The sequence below is a fragment of the Salvia splendens genome, chromosome 16 (assembly GCF_004379255.2).
Source record: "Salvia splendens isolate huo1 chromosome 16, SspV2, whole genome shotgun sequence".
Lineage (NCBI taxonomy): Eukaryota > Viridiplantae > Streptophyta > Magnoliopsida > Lamiales > Lamiaceae > Salvia > Salvia splendens.
In genome coordinates this window covers 6,033,640-6,051,028 of record NC_056047.1, presented here as the reverse complement: position 1 = coordinate 6,051,028, position 17,389 = coordinate 6,033,640, and the positions used below count along the sequence as shown (strand labels likewise).

The window sequence follows — 17,389 nt, the reverse complement described above, 5'->3', positions numbered from 1 at the left end:
TCGGCGGCTTCAAGGAGATTAACTGTGCGCGGGATTTCGTTCCCGTCGGGCAGTTCGTCGCCTAGGTTTTCAGTCGTCAACGATTTGTTGGGCAAAATAATATTTTTCATTCCCCTGCATCTAGTTCCGGCGACTCGTCATCCGCCGGCCCCGGATCGGTTGGTTGGGGTACCGTATCAATGACATTAACAAATAAATGAAAAAAGACAAGCGAAATGTATTATTAGTTACTACTTTCTAGCATTTAAAGTAGTGGTTAAGTACAACTATAGTCCAGCTGGAACTAAGTTTAATGTAAACTTTATAAAACTTAAGTACTTTGGATTTGGCCCAATTAACTTAGAACTCATGCATCTTTAATCCATGTTATATAGTAACATGGAATTGAACTATATGGAGTTCGCACCTCAATTCTCATCCGCAACTAAAAAATAATTTTTTTGGACAATTAATTCATTTTATGTTGGTTTTCAAGATTCTGTAGAATTGGCTATAGAGTTATTGAATATTGACTAGGTAGTGGGTTTTGGGCTAGAGTCAAATTTCAAAATTTATAAAGTTCGTCTATTCTTTAACCAAGACTTTTGAGTTGGTTATAAATAAAAATTTGGTCACATTAGTTTCTGCATTTACGGAAAATTATCCCCTTGTGTAAAAAGAATTGAACATTAAATATTTGAGCCACTAGACACGGTAAAAATCTTTTCTACCTAACAAGTTTAAAGTTTCACGACTACTACACCTCTGTCCCAAGAAAATTGAGGTGTTTCTCTCTTTTTGGACAAGAGATATATGAAAATAATGTTCGAAGTTTAAAACGGATAAAAATGAGAGTAATAGAAGATAGAAAAAGAGAATAAATTTTTTGTCAAAAAATAAAACGGCTCGACGACCTGAAAAAAAATACTATGACTCAACTAACTCGGAACAGTTCGAAAAGAAATACTATGACTCATCTACCTTGTGACAACGAGTGTATTAATTAGTACCCTCTTTTTGTCTCATCTCATTGAAGATGACTCTTTCTTAGGAAGCGCGAGATTTTATGCACTCTTATTTTAAAAAGTTTAAATAGAGTGAGAAAATATTGTTGGTATTTACAAATTGGAGTATGAAAGATTAATTAAGTAAGAGAGGAAAGATTGTTGAATGTTTTAAAATAGGAAATATATATGAATAAAAATAAGAGAGAGAAAAAGTAATTAGATATTTTAATTATTTCTAAAATGAGTAAGTGATCATCTTTGTTGGAATAAGAGGGCAAAAATAGGTCATCTAAATGTATGCTAGTGAAGTGGACAAGAGAAGAAAGAAAAAAAAATAGAAAGAGAGATTTAAAATAATTAACAAATGTAAATATGAACAGAAATCTCAAGTTGTAACAAAAGCACTGTAAAATGTGTGCATTCTTTTATTCTTTCCTTCATAATTTTCAGGAGATCTTAGCAAATCTTAAAATATGAGAGAAATTCATGTTGATCATGAATAGTTTTCAAGAATTAAGACCAGGGTTTTACCTTTGTTCCCACCCATGAAATTAACCATAAAATCTTAAGAACATCTTTGCTTCTTTAATTAATTTATGTATTTCAATTTTATCTTAACCATATAGAAGTTGGGAGATGGAGTACTATTTTTTGGGCCAATGAGCCTAAATTCAACCAAATATTTCTTTTTTTACTCACCTCTACCTTGCATTGGGCTTTCCTTAACAATCGAAATAATTAGGAAAAATTCAGACACTACTAAAAAGAGTTGGTAACTCCAAATAAATTGGTTTCTATAATTTTCTAAATCAACTATGCACTCTATATACCATATACAATCAAAACTTTTCTCCTCACTCCAAATCAATGAGAGGAAAAAAAAATCAAACATTAAAAAAAATAAAAAATCGATTTACCAATGATCTTCGACATGATCATGCTGAGGCAACGAACCTGTCTGAATAGAGCTCTGAGAGAAAGGCAAGGGAAAGGGCGGATCGCCCGAGATGAAGGGTGGCTGCGTGATGAGGTTCGCGGTGGAATACACACTATTGTACGGAATATTCGGTGAGTTTTGGTCGTGGTGCATGCGTTGTTGTTGTTGTTGTTGTTGTTGTTGTTGTTGTTGTTGTTCCATAGGCTGTTGCTTTGGTACGTTGAGTTTCTCCCCTTCAATATCTCTATACTTTGCCAAATATATCTTGAGTGGATTCACATAATCTTCGAAGCCTAGGGTCGTGATTGCCCAAAGGATGTCGTCCCCATTGATCGTCTTCCGCTTCTCTCGTTGGCATTTGTCGGAGGCCTCTCCTGTGACGAAGCTGATGAATTCCGACACACACTCTTGGACCGTTTGCTTGGCGTCCTTGGAGATCTTCCCGTTGCCTGGGATCACCTTCTTCATGATCCTCCCCACGTTCGCTATGGGGAGGAAACGGTCCTGCTCTTTGTTATTGTTGTTGTTGTTGTTTTTCGAAGCGTAGGGATTTTGATTGGTGGTTGAATTAGGGTATGATGATGTGGTAGTGTCATGACTAATTGTATAGGGGGTTCTACTACTTGAGCCAATTTGAGGCTTCTCATCATCTTCAAAATCATCTCTATCTCTCTTCATGGTCTTTGAGAGAATGGTGATGAGAATTTCTCTCTTTTTTTAGAATTAATTGGAAATGAAAAAAAGGTTAGTTTGATTACATGGAATTTGTTAAGAGGGTGATGAGTGCATGGGAATAGGCGTATGCATAGGAAATGATGTTTTGTGATTTCTAATATTAGTTTGGTGGCCATAACTCTCTCCCATTCCTACACATGAGCCTTTTATTTTGATTATATTATAACTTTTTTATAATAAATTGTTCTTTTGGGGAGGATAATGGTTTTATGGATTTGTTGAAGTCTATGTTTATCACTTCAAAGCTTCTCAAAGTTCACTTGAGCATTATGTTGGATTTTTATAGTACTTGAGTAAACTAAAAAAATAACCACTTTAAGATAATAAAAATAAAACTAGTGAGTAATATAAAAATATAAGAAATAATCATACTATCTATTTTTGCAGTTCTTATGGACGAAGATCAAGTATGTATATTCATACAATGGCTACTTTAATCATTTTAATCCATGTGCCTACTTCCATAAGTATATGTTTAAAATATGCAAATCATATATGAAATCTTAGTACAAATCCATGTATGTGTGGTATGAACTTGCGTGCCAAAGGCTGGCTTCACGCAAGTTTCATCGGATTGAATTTGGGCGTGCAATGCCAATGGCGGCCGCACTTGATATGCTTGGTGTTTCCCCAATCTATACTGGACTTGCTTGATGAGCTTGGTAGTGTCGATGACTTTGATAATATAATTAGATTGAGTGTTGTCTGGAGCATTTTTTAAGCTAGAAGTCTAGAACTCAACCAATTTGTTCTGGTAACTTTTTGTGTAATATGATTGATATTTAGTCTTTTTTTTTTGGAATCTCAATGGAAATTTTAATATAAAAACTGTAGCATTTTAAAATATGTTGCTAAACATAAAAAAGAGACGTAGATACAGAAAAATAGTATACTACTTAAGTTGACTTTAATCGCCATCATGTCAAACAACAGATGAATTAATACTCCTATTATTTACCTCTATTCTTTTTTCCAAATATATATGTATATATATAGGGGAGCATTATTCTCCTATTCATCCCTTAGATCCTTCATTCTTCTAAATATGTGCCGTTAGATTCGATTCATCAACGGTCCGGATGGATGCTTGTTTTTTAAACCCGCGGTGCATTATAAGGTTGTTTTAGTGCATTATAAGGGTAATTTAGTAAAGAAACGAAAATTTGAACCGCCCGAATATGGAAGGTCCGAAATTTAAGCATGCTGAGGAATTCAACCCCTAGGGTTGCCCAATTTCTCACTCCAAACGTCTCTCCTTCAATCTCTCACCGCAAATCATCTCCCCAATTTCGATCAACTTTCAAAACCCTAGTCGCCTCCTCAAAGGACTGTCAATATCCACAGAGCGTCGACGGTGGTCTGTTTCACTGTCAAACTGTGTTCCATCCACCGTTTATCTGCGATATTCGCCGCCTACCACACCACCAACTCGTCGATTAACAATTTTTTCGTATTATTTTCTGGTTGTTAAATAATTATTCGTATTCATTGTGGTTAGGGTTGGGTCTTTAATTGATTTTGTAATTATTTTCTGGTTTAAAATTGTTTAGTGACCCATTATGTAGATGAAATCTTATAGGGTTCTGTTTTTTGGTTCGTCTCCCAGATTTATCATGACGAAAAGAGGACGTCCTTCAACTTCACAACCATCCTAGTCTGAAGGTGAGCATTCTATTTCTTTTGCATTTCCAATTCATGGAATAGTTGTCTGCTTCTCTACGTGAAGTACTGGGTATTCATGGCCGCATTATTAAACTGAATCTGTACATTATTTACCTCTTTGTATGCATTAATTATCATGTTTTAGCCATTATGTGACTGCTATTGTACATGGGTCAATGGGTAAATGCAATATTTGTATGTTCATTACTTGATTGAATCTGTTCATTATGTAGCTATTTCTATGCATTATTTATCATGGTTTAGCCATTATGTGACTGCTGTTGTGCATGGGTCAAAGAGTGAATGAATATTTTATGTTCATTACTTGACAGAATCTGTACATTATGTAGCTATTTCTATGCATTATTCATCCTTTTTTATGCATCATGTGACGTTGTTGTACATGGGTCAAAGAGTGAATGCAATATTTGTATGTTCATTACTTGATTGAATCTGTACATTATTTGGCTATTTGAATGCATTATTTATCCTGTTTTATGCATCATGTGATTTTCGAATGAATACAACATGAGAAAATTAGTAAAGAAACGAAAATTGGAACCGCCAGAATAAGAGTGAATGAATATTTGTATGTTCATTACTTGACAGAATCTGTACATTATGTAGCTATTTCTATGCATTATTCATCTTGTTTTATGCATCATGTGACTGATGTTGTACATGGGTCAAAGAGTGAATGCAATATTTGTATGTTCATTACTTGATTGAATCTGTACATTATTTGGCTATTTGAATGCATTATTTATCATGTTTTATACATCATGTGATTTTCAAATGAATATGTGCATTCTTTAATCAGTAATATACATTATATATCAAATATTATGCATTATTTTGTTCGTTAGAATAATTTTCTCATGTTATATGGTGATGATTCCACAGCAGAGAAACAACTAAGACTGGACATCGACGAAGCAGTCGATGATGTAATTCCAGTTGCACTAGCGCAGAAATTCAGGGAAAGGTTGGCCGAGGTCGGGCCAAGCACGACTCCAGAAGTGGGTGACCAAAAGAAACCCGGGGGGAGAAAGGTCGGACATCTCTATTGACGACGAACCCCGTATGAGTTTCTAAACTGTCTGAAAACGCTTACTCCAAGGCAGAAGGAAACCGTCAGAGAAATTGACTTCGGTTCTATACTGCATTTTGACATAAAGGAGATTCCAGGTTACTTGGCCTACTGGGTACTGAACTCTGTTAATCTAGCACGATTCTATAATGAAAAACTTCAAGGCCAACAATGTACATTATCAGTTTCGTAATGCAATGTATAATGTACATAATCTGTCTAATAATGAACTGTAATGGAATAACTATGTAGAGTGAGTGAAGTGCTAATATCCAATAATGTAAAACTTCATTAACGATAATGAACGAGAACAGATTACTAATGCAAAAATATTATGTACACTCCATTAAGTGTGTTGGGATAATAATGGTATACTTCAAGGATTAGCAATGTACATTATCAGTTTCGTAATGCAACGTATAATGTACATAATGTGTCTACTAATGAACTGTAATGGAACAACTATATATAGTAAGTGAAGTGCTAGTATCCAATAATGTACAACTTCATTAACGATAATGAACGAAAACAGATTAATAATGCAATAATAATATGTATTAAATATTGACATTGGGAATACTAATAATACTAAGACAACCAAGTGAAGCACAAGACTAATCCGGAAAAAAACCAATAATGTTGTGTGGAACAAAATATATCAAGCTGGCCTCTTGCCCCTCCGCGTCTCTTTTTCCATTGCCATCTGTTTCAGCATTGGACAATTTCTGACCGACGACAGGCTTCAACTCAGGAGAACAATCAGGTACAACCACCACTGTACAAAAACCGAAATAAAAATGGCTCAGCAAACATATACATTACAGCTAATGTCTCGTCCATTACTGAAACTAAAACAACCATTATTTAGTATAATATGTACATTATGTAAATCAGTTAAAACTACTCCCTACCCGAGATGATATCTAAACCCTCGTTGAATGACTGAAACTCGTGGACTTTGGTAATGATTTTGTTACTTAGTACATACTATACCCTAGCCCTAAGAATTGTTAAACCCTTTGGGAAAACAAGAAACATGCGCCGAACAAGCAAACACAGCCAAACTTAAATTAAACTGGTCGGTAAAAATGTACATTATAGATCACAAAGCGTGCATTACAGAACCTAAAACCCTAGATGAATGACTGAAATCCGTGTACTTTGACGACGGTTTTAAGACTTAGTACATACTACACCCTACCCCCAATGATTGTTAAACCCTTGGGGAAAACAAGAAACGTGCGCCGATCAATCAAACACGGCCAAATTTAAATAAAACTGGTCAGTAAAAATGTACATTACAGATCACAAATCATGCATTACATAACCTAAAACAACCATTATATAATATAATATGTACATTATGTGATTCAATTAAAAACTACTACCTAGCCGATATGCTTTCTAAACCCTCGTTGAATGACTGAAACTCGTGGACTTTGGTTATGACTTTGTTACTTAGTACATACTACACCCTAGCCCTAAGGATTGCTAAACCCTTTGGAAAAACAAGAAACGTGCGCCGAACATTCAAACAAGGGCAAACTTAAATTAAATTGGTCAGTAAAATGTACATTATAGATCACAAATCGTGCATTACAGAACATAAAACAACCATTATATAATATAACATGTACATTATGTGTATCAGTTAAGAACTACTGCCTAGCTGATATAATTCCTAAACCCTAGATGAATGACTGAAACTCGTGGACTTACTGCATACTACACCCTAGCCCCAAGGGTTGCTAAACCCTTGGGAAAAACAAGAAACGTGCACCGAACAATCAAGCTCGGCCGCATAAATTAAACTGGTATACAAACAATTACATTACAGCTCACAAATCGTCCATTATTACATATAAAACAACCATTACACAATCACATATGTACATTATGTGTATCCGTTAAAAACTACAATATTGCGGCTTTAATTTCTAAACCCTAGATGAATGAATGAAACTCGTGGACTTACTACATACTACACCCTAGCCCCAATGATTGGTAAACCCTTGGGGAATGATTGAAACAAAACCCAAACAATCAAACATTGCCAATCCTGACCTATTCATGAAATTGTATAACGTAAACAAACAAACTGGCTCAAAAATCCTATACATTGCAATTCACATATTATGCATTATATAGTCAATAACATCCATTATCCATTAACATTTGGTGCATTATTTGTATCGGTTTAAACTACTACCCTAGCCACGCCGATATCTAAACCCTAAAGGAATTACTCATACTCGCGGTCCTTCGTAGAGGTTGTGTTTCTCACCCTATACTATACCCCTAACCCCCAGAATTGGGCAACCCTAGGGGAATGAATGAACCCTAAACCCCAAATAATCAAAATTGGCCAACATTTTTTAACACGACAACACAATACACGAATTACTTGCTCTACAACGAGCGAATACTCGGACTGATCTGAATTGATTTTAAAACCTCCGATACATAAACAAGGAAGACAAACGTTGAATTACCTTCTTCCATTATTGAGAGAAAAACGATTGTCACAACGCCGGCAATACACGATTGTAATACTGAGCATGCGTCAACGGAGAAGAGAGAATTGCAATGTGTAAAAGAGCGAAAGAAAAAGTGCAGAGAGGAAGTAGGGAGAGAATCACGTCTGGAGCGTGTGAAAATAAAAAATAACCGCCAAGATCTTCAAATGAGGAAATCATGGAAGTTTCCATAACAACCAATTTAGTGCTTACCTATTGTGTCCTTTTCGGTTCTTAATTGAATTAAATTTAATGGTTAAAGCCAATAATTTAGGCCATAGGATGGAGGAAATAAACGGCTGAGATCAAGAAGGAGATAGGAGAAAATATGGAAAAAAGAAATGAATACATCCATATATATATATAGAGAGAGAGTTGTGATCATATAATAACCCCTAAATCACGTAATAACCCTATAACCAAATCTGAACCACACATATTTTCTAATCTTGTGGTTGAGATTAAAACTTAGATTTACTTCATAAAAAAATGCGGGGGTAAATATGTCATTTCCCTCGTTTAATTTCTGAATTTCGCCAAATATCACGTAGAATGATAAAATGATATATGTTAGGTTTATTGCATAGAATGATAGTTTTGCCGGATAGAATGATACTCTGAGTTGATAAAATGATACTTTTGACTGACTGATAAAATGATATATGTTAGGTTTATTGCATAGAATGATAGTTTTGCCGGATAGATGATACTCTGAGTTGATAAAATGATACATTTGATTGACTGATAAAATGATATATGTTAGGTTTATTGCATAGAATGATAGTTTTGCCGGATAGAATGATACTCTGAGTTGATAAAATGATATATGTTAGGTTTATTGCATAGAATGATACTCTGAGTTGATAAAATGATACTTTTGACTGACTCATAAAATGATAAAATGATATATGTTAGGTTTATTGCATAGAATGATAGTTTTGCCGTATAGAATGATACTCTGAGTTGATAAAATGATACTTTTGACTGATAAAATGATATATGTTAGGTTTATTGCATAAAATGATAGTTTTGTCGGATAGAATGATACTCTGAGTTGATAAAATGATACTTTTGACTGATAAAATGATAAAATGATACTTAAATAAGATTTTACGTATTTAAATGAACGAAATTTGTATATCATGGGAAATAAGATTTTACGTATAACTGAACCTCATACATACGTGTAACTGAACCTCATACATCTGTATATCATGGGAAATAAGATTTTACGTATTTAAATGAGCGAAATTTGGATACGTAAATTTTATCATGAGCGAAATTCAGAAATTAAATAAGCGAAATGACATATTTACCCTCTGCGCCTTTTTTATGAAGGAAAGTTAAGTTTGAATCTAGACCACGTGATTTTAAAAATGTGTGGTCCAGATTTAGTTATAGGGTTATTACGGAAATTGGGGTTATCATTATAATGATAACCCCAATTTCCGTAATAACCCTATAACTAAATCTAGACCACACATTTTTAAAATCACGTGGTCTAGATTCAAACTTAGATTTACTTCATAAAAAAAATGCGGGGGTAAATATGTCATTTCGCTCATGATAAAATTTACGTATCCAAATTTCGCTCATTTAATTTCTGAATTTCGCTCATTTTATCAGTCAGTCAAAAGTATCATTTTATCAACTCAGAGTATCATTCTATCCGGCAAAACTATCATTCTATGCAATAAACCTAACATATATCATTTTATCATTTTATCATTTTATCAGTCAGTCAAAAGTATCATTTTATCAACTCAGGGTATCATTCTATCCGGCAAAACTATCATTCTATGCAATAAACCTAACATATATCATTTTATCATTTTATCAGTCAGTCAAAAGTGGCATTTTATCAACTCAGAGTATCACTTTTATAAGGTTACTGTCATTTTATCCGCTTAGATTATCATTTTATCAGGTAAAAGTATCATTTTATTAAACAAAAATGTCATTTTATACACCAAAAATACCTATCATTCTATCGGCTGAAAGTATCATTCTACCCGGCAAAACTATCATTCTATCGGCTGAAAGTATCATTCTATCCGGCAAAACTATCATTTTATGCAGTAAACCTAACATTTATAAGCTAAAAGTATCATTTTATCAACTCAGAGTATCATTCTATCCAGAAAAACTATCATTCTATGCAATAAACCTAACATATATCATTTTATCATTTTATCATTTTATCAGTCAGTCAAAAGTATCATTTTATCAACTCAGAGAATCATTCTATCCAGCAAAACTATCATTCTATGCAATAAACCTATCATTTTATCATTTTATCAGTCAGTCAAAAGTATCATTTTATCAACTCAGAGTATCATTCTATCCGGCAAAACTATCATTCTATGCAATAAACCTATCATTTTATCAGTCAGTCAAAAGTATCATTTTATCAACTCAGAGTATCATTCTATCCGGCAAAACTATCATTCTATGCAATAAACCTATCATTTTATCAGTCAGTCAAAAGTATCATTTTATCAAATCAGAGTATCATTCTATCCGGCAAAACTATCATTCTATGCAATAAACATATCATTTTATCATTTTACGTGATATTTGGCGAAATTCAGAAATTAAATGAGGGAAATGACAGTTTTACTCCCGCGCTTTTTTTTTATGAAGTAAATCTAAGTTTGAATCTCAAAACTATAATTCTATGCAATAAACCTATCATTTTATCATTTTATCATTTTACGTGATATTTGGAGAAATTCAGAAATTAAATGAGGGAAATTACAGTTTTGCCCCTGTGCTTTTTTTTATGAAGTAAATCTAAGTTTGAATTTCAACCGCATGATTAGAAATATGTGTGGTCCAGATTTGGTTATAGGGTTATTACGATATTTAGGGTTTATCATATGATCAAGACTCTATATATATATATAGGGTTGCGTTAGTGTTCTAACTAATTTACAGTAATAACTAATAACTAAATATCAATTTTGTGTATTAAAATTATCAACACAAATAAATAATTTATCAACACAAGAAAGATTGATAAATTTATGGCTTTGTGTTGATATTTTTAATATACAAAATTGATATTTAGTTATTAGTTATTACTGTAAAAAGTTAGTTTTTGATCACACACCTCTCTATGTATATAACCGGAAAAATATTCCGAGTCAAGATTAATTTTCCTTGATAACATAACATTTGAAATTAAAAGAAAATTTTATACATTGCTGTTGAATAAATTACCCCTTATTCCCTTAAGCATATTTTCGTGAATACATTGTAAACCTCCACTAAAAATAGTTTTGTAGTAGGACTGTAGGAGTATTCTTTCCACAAAGCCTTATGTCCGTTTTTATTCTTTTGTTGAAGCATCAATATGCTCATGAAAGACTAGAAATCGTTACATAAGGTTTTTAAATTAGTTGGACATGCTCGTGGAAAGACAAAATCAGATGAACCTGAATCACCACATCCTTACAAAAATCGAAACTCACAAGATATAGAAGAATAATTGCATTAAATGATAAAAGTAGTATGATTTGCAGTCTAATGAAGCAATGGGCCATACTAATAGGGGGGGAGGGTGTGTATGTGTGTGTTGATTGCCCTTCATGGCCACTAATAATACAATAGAACTTGGACAAAACTTCTAAAAATCACCCAACTAAACAACTAAAAATATGCTATTTAAGCCAAGGCAGAAAAATACACAAGTAGCAGTGCCAACGATAACAAAAAATACCTAACCTATGTGGCACGGCGTCAAGACCAAGCACGGGCGTATGCTTTTCAAGCAAGGGCGTACGTTACCTTCTCTTCCTCAGTAGGTCGCCACATAGATTTCTTAGCGCAGAGCAATCCTTCCTTGTCCTTAGAGTAGGTCATGCGAATATCCCACTGCATAGATTTGAATATGGCCTCAAGCTCATTGATGATATCCACACTGTCCCTGATGATGATCTTCCCTTCGGGTCTCAAAATCCGATCTACTTCCGCCACTAAGGCCATGAAATTACACCTGTTGAGAAAACCATCCACAAGATTTAGAACATCAAGCATAAAACAGTAGCTCACATGTCAAAGCAATGATACATCATACGCACTTCTTTTTAATCTTGGAGAAGAGGTGGTCAGCATGGAGAAGATCATAAGAGCGTGGGTAGGTACTGAACGATTCACACCAGTCATGATAAATTCCAAATAGACCGCGTTCGTAAATGACAGGAAGTGTATCCGGAGCATCTATATTGACCACATTCATTACCCAAATATTCAACTCTCTCAAAGCAGCTGCCAATCTGCAAAGGGGATATTTTAAGAGTAGTTTTAAAAGAGAAGAGAATATAGTAAGCAATGAAAAACAAGATTGTGTTCAGCCAGGCAATCAAGAAAATTGTTGATCCCTTTAAACGAAAAAAATTGGATTGAGGGATTTGTTTGCAGATTGATAAGTAAATTAGAGAAGGATGACTGCAAATCTCATAAAGAACATAATAATGGAGTCAATTCTTTTTCCCTTGCTTACCCTCCATAGACTGGTCGCATATCCATGACATTCCTCACATTTGACCAGTCTATTCCAAGTCCTTGGAGATATGAGTTCTTTACAACACGTTTCCAGTGTTGGTAATCGGACACAAAATCTTCTGGAGCTGGTTTACCATAAACTCCAACCTCCGAACTTGACAACCAGTAAGGTGCTTTCTCCACCCTCGCGGGCCATTCTTCTGGCCATTGAGAGCCACGTTCTGTAGAAGCAACAGGTATTTTGTGCATGCATGCTTGAAGAGGCACATTCCTGATTATATCAACATAAAAGATCAATATATAAACTGATATCTAGTTATGCTACTAGTACCACTTGAATTTCAGCAAACAGTGTATAATCATGTTATCATAATAAAAGGAGCGGGAAGGCTTCTGTTCTGATAAACAAAATCGTACCAGGCAGCATTGGGATCATCAGAGTCTTGACATAATGGAGGATCACTCTTTGACCTTTGTTCATAGCACTCATTTGTCATAGGTTTGCGATATACCGCAATTCCTACTCCATTTACTCTGTCCTTGGTTATTGAAACAACTTCCCAGCACATAGCTTTAGTCAATTTCTTCATAGCTGTCAATGTTGCCAGGAATGTGCTAACTTGTTAATAATCAAAGAGATGTTTTAGCTTTATGTAGAAGCAAAGAAAATAAAATGTACCTTCCCAAATCTCAACATCTTCAGCCAATTTTTGGTAAATGGGAGTGGCAGACCAAACAAAGAAACCACCAGGTCGTAGTAATCGATTCAGTTCCAAGAGAAGCTTCCCACCTAAATTTTACAATGATCATAGTATGTCGGTAAATCTTGAAAGCCACCAAAAGGTATGTAAACAAATGTAGTAAACTAAGTACCTTCAATGTGCCAGGGCACCCGGCAACGTGCACAATGGACGATATCAAAAACTCTTCCAGGATATGGAAGCCTCGCGGTACCCATGACAGCAGATATTGCGGGAATTCCTCTTTCAAGTGCAAACTGAGTCTGAGCCTCATGCTCATCTTTTGGGGCCAATGACATGGTCAGGACATCCCTATCAAAGAGGAAACCCCCAAAGCTAGCAACTCCACAGCCAACATCCAGAACCACTCGGGATCGCTTGCCCCAGGCAATGTCAGGCACAGACTACATAATACATGATATGGAGTAAGTTAATACTGAAAGTTGGCAACTGTTATACCACAGCAACTAATGTGTAAACAGATGGTCTAAAATATTAGCAACAAAGAAATTAGGCAAAGAATGAAAAGATTATAATATTACCAAAACCAAATCAAGCTTGAAAATAATTTGACATTTTAAGATCATTTATGGTGCCATGGTGATATCAAAGTTGCCTCACACATGCGACATATCACCTGTTGTATAAAGTCAATGTAGTGAAGAGCACCATGCTTAAACTGGGTACCACCACCAGGGAAGGTTAGGTATTCACCACTAACTTTAACCCAATTTTGGTGTCCTTTAACTTCTGCAAGTTTGCTGTGGGGAACATTATGGTACCAAATCTGTGAAAGGGGACATCAGTCAATTAGTAAATACAAAAAGCAATATATTAAATGAAAAACACTTTTTCAACAAAATGTAGTACTTTTTCCCGACTTGTAGGCCACTCTATTGAACGTTGGTATCCTTCAGGAAGGGGAACAAGGCAGGTAGGCGGATTTTCGGGACAATGCCTCTCTCTGTGTTCATAGTGCTTAGTTGATGGAAGTTTCTTTATTGCCAGCAAGTTATCAAGGCACGGGATGTAATCTGGCCCAGCAGTAGTGCTACAAAGCTTCCAACTGTATTGACTTCCATTTTCAGAACCAGATGACTTTTGAGCCTCTTTCTCATTTTTCGACTCTGTGGCCTGAGTTGGAAATGATCCATTTTGAGTTGTTGATTCATCTGTCAGCTCTGACTGGGCCCCAGATGGAAACACTTCACTTGAATTGTCCTTTTTCTCAGTGGAGTTCTCTTTGTCCGCCTTCTCCTCTGTCTGGCCATCTTCTTTTTCTCCATCTGTTTTACCTGAGTCTCCTTCAGGCGTCTGCTCATTATCTAAATTAGTTTCTTTATTCTCTCCAGCTTCCAAATCTTGATTCACTTCAACTTTTTTTTTCTCACCATCTTCCGAGTCGTCTTTCGATCCATCCCTGTCATCTTTCTTTTCATCCCCTGACTTCTCTTCCGGCTTTTCCTCTTCGGTTTTTGCTGTCTGCTCAGGCACATCATTTTTCTCCACCTGATTTGCATTTGCATCCCCTTTGGTTGCATCCTCGGGCAAATCCCCGGGGTTATCCTCAAACTGCTTTTGTTTTCCCTCATCAGTTGGAGTATTATCAGTGTTGGTCTCCTCATTGTTGGCCTCATCGTTTTTGTTCTCAGAACTGATCTCAGTTACAGGTGTTCTCTCCTCATTTTTGTTCTCCTGTGAAACATCAGTAGTCTGGCCAGGAACTACAGAGGTAGACGTCATCATCCATACCCCAACTAGACATAGGGCTACAAAAACCACAATCGTGACTGTCGAACAATAGCCCGATGATGATTTCCTAGCATCAACTCTAGAGTATTTCCCTAAAGCCATCGCTCCAACTTCTATCGAAGTAATCAATCTCGACACTTATTTGTTATAGCACACCTAAACACAAGCAAACAATGAGATCCGGCCTAGATAGCTCACTCAATCAAAATAACATCGAACTTCAACAAGATAGAGCAAAGTACAAGCAAGGAAGCACACGTTAACATACAAAATAGTAGTTATACACAACTATTCATCTTTAGCACAAACACTCATATACTATGATTCAGTATAACACAACCGCTCACCAGCTGAATAAGATTTCATAAAGAGTAACACACAACAGCCATTAATAGCAACAACTCTATACATATGAATTCAATACGCAATCAAATCCAGAAATCCACCGGATCAGAACAAATAATGTATCAAAAAAACGAACTCATTTCAAATCAGGTCGCATTTCCGCCCAACTCGATACACATCTAAGGGATCTCGCAACAAAATTCTCGACATTCCTTAATCCCACGAAATCAAACAAAATCGTACCTAAAATTAAAAAAACGAAATTCAACAGCCTAGATCTACGACACACATCAAGATTTAACACAGCAACAATGAGGAGAGACAAGAGATCTGATCCAAAAACACAACTCAAACAACAATTTCACAATATAAACTAAACGAACAGCAGAAAATTCAGCTGGATGTTTTCACGTACCTCTATCTCAAAATCCTCAACACAGATCTGCAAGAAAGACAGCATCAACTGTAGTCATTGGCCCATCCACGAAGTGTCGGTGAGTAGGCCTAAATGCTGCTCTAGAGAATGAGGCTTGCAGTGTGAGAATGAAGCGCGTATGACTGTGTGTATATATAAAAGGCTCCGATATTCACGCTGAAAGAAAAGGCTCCGAATTTTTTATTTTTTTATTTTTATATTTTTAATAGAGGTGTATTGCCGGTGCAGTATATTTTAACGATTGATGTCTGCAGATTGGATCGCATTTGCAGCAACGCAGTACATTTTTGCACCTTAATTTTTACCTTTTGTGAAATGAGGATTTACAGCGGATGAATTTGGGATGGAAAGAGATAAGAAGGAACCGAAGAGAATCCACAAGAATGCCGTGAAATTCTGTCATACAGTTGGTGTGGGGATTTCTCACCGACGACGGTTTTACCATTTTTACCAAAATGAATGGAGTAAAACTCTTGTCAACCTAAGGTCAATTTTTATATTGCATATAATAATAATAATAATATCATAATATGGTTAATAATAATAATAATATCAAAATAAGTAACATTAATATCAAAATATGGTAATTTAATTTTATGCAATATAATGGATTTTATGTAATGTAAATAACAACTGAAAACAAAATAAAAGTCTGGATCTTCGTTTCAATATTTTCTCAAATTGTTGAATTATTGTTACTATATACTCCATTGGTCTCATGTTACTCGCACTTTTCATTTTATGCCTTAAATTTGTGATTGATTTTTTAGTATAATTAAATTAGAATTTTAAGTGTGATGAAACATAACCTAATAAAGGGGCTTTTAACTTAATCTAACATATTAATTAAATACATTAATTCTAATTTAAACTATAAATAATGTAAGTAGTTTGAGACTGGCCGAAATGAAATAGTGCAAGTAATATAGAACGGATGGATGAAGTACTAATGTAAGTTAGAGACTGAGAGCTGATATCAGAAATATAACAGAATAAATACTATACTAAATATAGGTCATGTTATTAGTTGGTAGTCCACTAACAAGTGTGTAATTCTTAAGGCTGGAGAACGTGGTCTTACCTTGAGATATCTAGATATGGGAAATATTTTATTAATTTATGTGTTTTGAATTAAATTATTTCATATTTTTTCATCCTACATGTTTTAGCCATCATACTAAATTGAAGATATATATGCTTTAAATTTCAAAGATCCAATCCGAATCAGAGTGCAATTCGAAATTTGGTTTGAATTTGGATATTTGATTCGGATCTTATAAATTTTGGATGTTTGAATCGAATCAGATATTTTAAAGTTCAAAGTAATCCAAAATATATTTATATATATAGATATAAATGAAAATAATTATAAACGAACAAGTACTAGTACAAGTTTTCTGTTGAACAATTGTAATGATGTTTGCTAGATTTTCCAAATTTGGTTTGATTTTAAAAAATTTGGAAATTTGGTATTAGATTTTTGAATTTTATGCATTTTTGGATTTTTTTTGGGTTGAATTGGATTCCATGGTTTAAATATCGGATTTCGGATAATGTTGGACAAAAATCTGATGTAAAATCTGAATACTCACCCCTAATTCTCAGCTGCCCTATCTAAAGTACAAACTGTATGCATGTGTCATTTGCAAGCAAAACTCTTTCTAATTTGGATAGAATAGTAAAG

At 34.7% G+C, this 17,389-nt stretch overlaps 2 protein-coding genes across 2 annotated transcripts; both read right to left on the bottom strand.

Annotated features, from left to right (window-relative positions):
* Positions 1 to 1,899: 1,899 nt before the first annotated feature.
* Positions 1,900 to 2,601, bottom strand: LOC121771048 (nuclear transcription factor Y subunit B-7-like). The gene has a single exon (XM_042167845.1). It carries the CDS (start codon positions 2,599 to 2,601, stop codon positions 1,900 to 1,902), a length of 702 nt encoding a protein of 233 aa, XP_042023779.1.
* An 8,802-nt stretch (positions 2,602 to 11,403) lies between these two features.
* On the bottom strand, positions 11,404 to 15,847 carry LOC121771805 (probable methyltransferase PMT26). The gene is made up of 9 exons (XM_042168689.1): positions 15,685 to 15,847; positions 14,043 to 15,080; positions 13,810 to 13,959; positions 13,306 to 13,576; positions 13,112 to 13,222; positions 12,850 to 13,024; positions 12,431 to 12,703; positions 12,009 to 12,203; positions 11,404 to 11,923 (listed from the first exon to the last, which is right to left on the bottom strand). The coding sequence occupies exons 2-9, from the start codon at positions 15,024 to 15,026 to the stop codon at positions 11,695 to 11,697; spliced, it is 2,388 nt and encodes a 795-aa protein (XP_042024623.1). The 5' UTR covers positions 15,027 to 15,080; positions 15,685 to 15,847; the 3' UTR covers positions 11,404 to 11,694.
* Positions 15,848 to 17,389: the final 1,542 nt, after the last annotated feature.

What these genes read in the sequence shown, in the direction of transcription:
- LOC121771048 (XM_042167845.1), bottom strand. Translation starts at nt 2,601, where the DNA reads ATGAAGAGAGATAGAGATGATTTTGAAGATGATGAGAAGCCTCAAATT.
- LOC121771805 (XM_042168689.1), bottom strand. Translation starts at nt 15,026, where the DNA reads ATGGCTTTAGGGAAATACTCTAGAGTTGATGCTAGGAAATCATCATCG. An exon ending in GGCCTACAAGTCGGGAAAAA is followed by an intron (nt 13,960 to 14,042) that starts GTACTACATTTT and finishes CCCCTTTCACAG; the next exon opens with ATTTGGTACCATAATGTTCC. An exon ending in GATGATCCCAATGCTGCCTG is followed by an intron (nt 12,704 to 12,849) that starts GTACGATTTTGT and finishes TGATATAATCAG; the next exon opens with GAATGTGCCTCTTCAAGCAT.